The following is a 6,342-nucleotide window of genomic DNA, read 5'->3' as shown; positions in this document are numbered from 1 at the left end:
CAAGAAGCAGAGGGCTCCCAAGCCCAGGGCACGGTGCCACTTTGCAAGCAAGATAATCCCTGAATGGCGTGCCCAGAGACTGACCCAATCTCAGTATCCCTCACAGGTGTGCCCCAAGGTTTGTCCCCTAGGTGGTGACCCAGATCCTGTCACATCAACTATCACAATGTTCCTTTGGATCTTTGTTTGGTTTGTTTTGGTTTTTTGAGACAGGGTTTCTCTGTGTAGCCCTGGCTGTCCTGGAACTCACTCTGTAGACCAGGTTGGCCTTGACCTCCACAGAGATCTGCCTGCTTGTGTCTCCTGAGTGCTGGCTGGGATTAAAGGTTTGTTTGATCCCTCCTCACCAACAGGCTGGTCTGGTCTTTTTTTTTAAAGATTTATTTATTTTATGTATGTGAGCACCCTGTAGCTGTCTTCAGTCACACCAGAAGAAGGCATCGGATCCCATTACAGATGGTTGTGAGCCACCATGTGGTTGCTGGGAATTGAACTCAGGACCTCTGGAAGAGTAGTCAGTGCTCTTAACCGCTGAACCATCTCTCCAGCCCCTGGTCTGTTCTTTATATTTGATTTATAAAATTATTTTTATATATGTGTGTGTGTGTGTGCGTGCTTGCCTGCCATATTTACCACGTTCACGCAGTGCCATCAGGTCAGATGAGAGTGTCCTTGGAAGTACAAAGACTTCCAATAATGTTTATGAAAATCAATCTTTTTCCTTGTGGTTCATGGTCATGACTGAAGAATCTGTTGCCAAATCTATAGTTAAGTTTCCCCCTTGGTCTGAACTCCCTGGGAAAGAGGATCTGACCATAGATGTACATGGTTTTCCCCCTTGAGCCTTCCTTTTATGTCAGTACCATTGTTTTAAGAACAACCTCATTTATGTATCCCTGTTGGCCTGGGACTCATCAAGAAGACCAGATTGGCTTGGAACTTGCTTTGGTCCCAAGTGCTAGGATTACAGGTGTGTACCACCATGCCTAGTTTGTGACACTTTTTTTGTTTGTTTGTTTGTTTTCGTTTTTTTTTTTTTTTTTGGTTGCTCTGTATAGCCCTGGCTGTCCTGGAACTCACTTTGTAGACCAGGCTGGCCTCGAACTCAGATATCCACCTGCCTCTGCCTCCCAAGTGCTGGGATTAAAGGTTGTGCGCCACCACCGCCCGCCTGTGACACATTTTTGAGGCAGGGTCTCACAACAGCCAGGTTGGCATTAAATTGAGCAGTAGCTGAGGGCGACTGAGTTTTTAATCCTTGAGTCTGTCTCCTAAATCCTGGGATTACAGATGCGCGCCACAACACCCAGTTGTATGCAGTGGTGGAGGTCAAACCTAGAGCCTGGTGCGTGGTAGGCAAGCACTCTACCAACCGAGCTGCAAGGCCTGCATGGACTACACACTGTGATTACTGTTTGAGGAAAGGTGGTTCACAACTTCATGCTCTCCCCAAGGTCACTTAGGTTATTCTGGGGACATTGAAAGTCCCAGATTAATTTTAGACCTAGATTTTCAGTAGTTGGGGTGGTTTAGGTAGGAGGAGAAAATCAACTGGCATCCTAAAGGGTCACTTGGAAAGTGTGGGTGACTTTGGCGGATACTGTTTTTCATGATTCCCGCCTCTTCCATGCTTAAACGTTCATATGATCTGTCTTTGAGTCCAGCCTGGTCTACAAAGTGAGTTCCAGGACAGCCAGGGCTACACAGAGAAACCCTGTCTCGAAAAACAAAAAAACAAAATAAAACAACAACAACAACAAAAATCTAACCAAGAGGAAGGCCTGATTTTGGCATTTTTAATTTTTTTTAATTAGGTATTTTCTTCATTTACATTTCAAATGCTATCCCAAAAGTCCCCCAGGTCCCCCCACCATTTTGATGTTTTAAAATAGCAAGTTTAACCCTGTCTCGAAAAGACCAAAACAACAACAACAAAGGCAAGTTTTAAACAATCATATTGGCCTTTCCCTATTTTCTTAGACTTGACAGGAGGAGGGTTGAGTGTCAGCAACAGAGGAAAGTGAGCTGACCAGGAGGTCTACACTCGCTCCCACCCTCTCACTCTGTAGCCCTCCATTTTGTCCTGTGACTATAAGATAGGAATAAAAACTCACCCTTCAAGTGTTGTAACTGAAGAAATCACACACACACACACACACACACACACACACACACACACACATATATGTATATATACATATATATATATATACACACACATACATACATATATATACATACACACATACATACATTCACACAATACATACATACATACATACATATATGTATATACATACACACACACACACACACACACACACACACACACGTAGTTATTGACATTGGACATTGAGGTTACAACCTGGGGAAAACCCACTGCTTGTATTTCCCCCTTTGGTGTACTCTTCAGGTGAACGTGTCTTAGGAGCACGTGTCTGGGCTGTCTGAGATAAGCTTGGGCTGCACAGACAGACCGCACAGACAGACCGTGCTCCCCAAAGGCCTCACTCGGAGCAGCCCAGCCTGCATCGTGTCCAGAGTACCAAGCATGAAGTACATTTATTCTACAAAAAGGATATAAGCAAATAGGAGAAGAAGTCTCAAGGATCCTATTTTCAAATTAAACATACGAAAATCAAGGAAAGCTAAAATTATATTCCGAGTTACACCATTTAGTTTCACTAACCTCCTGATACTTTGAAAATATCTTAAATGTTGATTTGGATTGTTTGGACATTTAAAGCATATAAATCACTTTTAGAAACCCGAATTACGCCGGGCGTAGTGGCGCACGCCTTTAATCCCAGCACTTTGGAGGCAGAGGCAGGCGGATTTCTGAGTTCGAGGCCAGCCTGGTCTACAGAGTGAGTTCCAGGACAGCCAGGGCTACACAGAGAAACCCTGTCTCGAAAAACCAAAATAAATAAATAAAGAAAGAAAGAAACCTGAATTACAGAGGGTATTTATTTATTTATTTATTATACTGAAGTACACTGTAGCTGTCTTCATACATACCAGAAGAGGGCATCAGATCTCATTATGGGTGGTTGTGAGCCACCATATGATTGCTGGGATTTGAGCTCAGGACCTTTGGAAGATCAGTCAGTGCTCTTAACCGCTGAGCCATCTCTCCAGCCCAGATTGATTGATTGATTGATTGATTTTTTTGGTCTTTTCGAGACAGGGTTTCTCTGTATAGCCCTGGCTGTCCTGGAACTCACTCTGTAGACCAGGCTGGCCTCGAACTCAGAAATCTACCTGCCTCTGCCTCCCGAGTGCTGGGATTAAAGGCGTGTGCCACCACGCCCGGCTCGTGAATTTTTTTTTAAAATGATGGTGGAATGAAATATACCAAACCAAAGGTCTTTGAATTTCTGAGACTGAATTGAGAAGAAGCAGGAAGCTGCCCATGGTGGCACAGGATTCCGGGGACTCCATGAGGAGTACATTCCCTCAGCAGGTAGCTGTCATCTCAAGAGAACAAATGGTAACGACGAGGGGCTTGTCAGAACTGCAGAAGATACTGAAAAATCTCTGTACTGCGTGTCCAGTGTTCACGCGCTGAGGAGATGCACACTAGAAAACGGACATGGCTTTAAGGACTTCCTTCCTCCTCATTCTCTGTAGAGAGGAACACCAACCAGTGTTCTAGCTGTCATCTTGCTTCAGTGCAACTACACGTATGCTCACAACAGGCAGATTTACTTCACAGTATATATCATAAAATTTGTACTTAAAAAACAAAAACAAATTTCTTTGTATATGACCTTTCAGTGATTCATGATATATTTTCCTTTCAAAATGCTTACATTTTAAAAATCATTCAGAAAATGAAAATAATCCTAGGGTTGCAAATCAGCTTTCAAAAAAAAAAAAAACAAAAACAAAAAACCTCTACTTATAAAGAGTCAACATGGGGGTTGTGGATGGAGCTAAGCTGTTGAGTGATATGGCCTAGCGTGCAGAAAGCCCTGGGTTTGAACCCAAATAAATCAAATAAGGACACACAGTCAAGATGTGCAGAGAATTCGAGTCCAGCTTGGCTGCATGAAGTTCCAATTCTACTTTGGATTTTAATAAAGTTTTTGCTCACTTCCACCTCTTCCAGCCTTCCCTCCAGTGTGACAGTTGAGCATTTATTTACTGCCCTACTTCAGTTTATGACTGAATCCTTCTGTAATTAACCCAACTTGTTTTGAGTGAGTAAGGCAAGGACAAAACTGGTTGGTTAGGTGTAGTTCATGTGCAAAGGGCAGCAATACTTCAGAAGGCCAGAAGATGGCGTCGGTGTCCATATAAGTGGGCCATTGTTTCTCTGCATTGTTCAAAGGATTCAAAGCTCTTTTCTGTATTTTCAAAAGCCACACAGAATCTGGACTTTTAAAAAAGCAAAATTTGGGAATGTTGGTATATTAATATGTTTTATATATTATTAATATCATAGTATGTATGTATTAGTCTCCCGCACAAGGACTGAGAAAAGTCTCTGCCTCAGAGCTTTGGCACACAAACACTGCATTTATTTTCTTTTACATTTCTTGTGGGTATCGGGTATGTGCACAGACACACGGAGTTCAAAGACCAACCACATGGAGTGTGCTCTCCCCCACTTCAACTCTACGGGCTGCAGCTTGGCAGGAAAGCCCTTTCACCTGCTGAGAGCCATCTCACTGGCCCTAAATACTGCATTTTCACATCTGAGATTATGAACCCATAATTAAGTAATTTTACTTGAAGAGCTTGTTTTATAGCTCTTGTATTGAAAACAAAAGGAGTCCGCGGAGCTTTCCCATCAACCGCCTATTTCTTTATCCTTAATGACTTTCTACTATAAAATTAAGTGTAGTGTGCAGTTTCCCACATCCTACACGGAATGGTACCTACTATGACTTTCTTACTTGGTTGATGCCTCAACTCTTAGTCTTTCGAAGACTAGCCTGGTGGGATGTTACCGATTAAAACCATCTATGATTGGATGGACATTTTAAAAATTATCAGCTTTATTGCACACTTGAATGGGTTCAGGGAGGCCCCCAGAGTTGTTCTGTACTACAGATAATTGTCCTTTGTCTTTGACACCAATTCCTTCTCGAATGGCAGACTGGGTTAACTAGGCTAGGATGAGTGTGGTTATCGGTGATTACCTCCGGGGAGGCTGAATCTGAAAGGCCCCGATTGTGCACCACACCTCAGGCCCTGGTCTAGGCAAGGCAGGTTCAAGACCACTGTCCTCACTGAATGTCTGAGTAGAGAGAGTGCCAACACTCAAGCAACACTTAAGAAGCAGCCGAAAATGGTGGTAGCGAGTTCAAGGCCAGCTTGGGTTACCCAAAATAAATGAATAGAAAAACATATCTAAAAAAATTAATTTGGCAGATGTGCAGGGATAGATAGTATGTGTTGAGTGGTCAGGAGAACCCGAGATGAGCCTCGAAGGGCTCAGAGGGACCTGCGCTCGCAGGCCAAAGCTGGAAGCGCTAGGCAGCCAGTGACGAGGGCGATTCAGATGACCGTTTCTTTTTAGTAAATCGCCCCAGATTGAATTCAAGTTCTTAAATAGACTGTGGGCGAGCAGAACCGGTGACAGCGACTTCGCGACCAGGGGCCAGCAGGGTCCGGGCGCATAACTGCAGAACCCACAGCTCGGTCCCCAGCCGTGCGGTCGCCCCTCACCGCCTGTCACTCACCTAAGGGGGTGACGCCCCCAGACCCTGCTCGGCCGCCTGTCAGTCACCTCGGGGGTGACGCCTCCAGGCCCCGCTGGGCCGTGCGGCCCCCAAGACGGGGCGGGGCGAGGCGAGACGGGGCGGGGCGAGCGGACGCCATCGCCGCGCAACCGGCCGGCTGCGTGCTGGTCAGCGCCGAGCGCCGCGGCGTCCCCGCCTAGTTCCCCGCGGCGGCGCGCGGCCGGCCTGGGCGGCGGCAGCCCGGGATGCGGAGGCGGCGGCTCGCGGAGACGATGCTCCGGCGCTGAGGAGACGCGGCAGCCGAGCGCCGGCGACCGCAGCGACGCGGGCCGCATGGCGCAGCCCTCCAGCCCCGGCGGCGAGGGGCCGCAGCTCGGCGCGGCCGGGGGTCCGCGCGACGCGCTGAGCCTGGAGGAGATCCTGCGGCTCTACAACCAGCCCATCAACGAGGAGCAGGCGTGGGCCGTGTGCTTCCAGTGCTGCGGCTCCCTGCGCGCCGCCGCCGCCCGCCGCCAGCCCCACCGCCGCGTGCGCTCGGCCGCGCAGATCCGCGTCTGGAGGGACGGCGCCGTCACCCTGGCGCCCGCCGCCGCCGCCGCCGCGGAGGGAGAGCCGCCCCCCGCCTCCGGTGAGGTCGCGCGGCCCGACGCCC

The 6,342-nt window shown here is 47.6% G+C and overlaps 1 protein-coding gene across 8 annotated transcripts in view; it reads left to right on the top strand.

Moving 5' to 3' along the window:
• The first annotated feature begins 3,912 nt into the window (after positions 1 to 3,912).
• Positions 3,913 to 6,342, top strand: part of Spire1 (spire type actin nucleation factor 1) — a 124,602-nt gene continuing 122,172 nt past the window's right edge. For 4 of the 8 annotated variants that reach the window (XM_006526206.2, XM_006526205.2, XM_006526203.4 and 1 more), the window contains exon 1: positions 3,913 to 6,318. In XM_006526206.2, the coding sequence (XP_006526269.1) occupies positions 6,024 to 6,318 (295 nt within the window). In that variant the 5' untranslated portion in view covers positions 3,913 to 6,023. The remainder of the gene's footprint in view (positions 6,319 to 6,342) is intronic. The other 4 variants (XM_006526207.4, NM_194355.3, XM_030250587.1 and 1 more) reach the window with 4 other exon arrangements.

Source organism: Mus musculus, chromosome 18 (genome assembly GCF_000001635.26).
Source record: "Mus musculus strain C57BL/6J chromosome 18, GRCm38.p6 C57BL/6J".
Classification (NCBI taxonomy): domain Eukaryota; kingdom Metazoa; phylum Chordata; class Mammalia; order Rodentia; family Muridae; genus Mus; species Mus musculus.
Note: the sequence above shows the minus strand (reverse complement) of the source record. Positions and strands in the feature narration are given on the sequence as shown.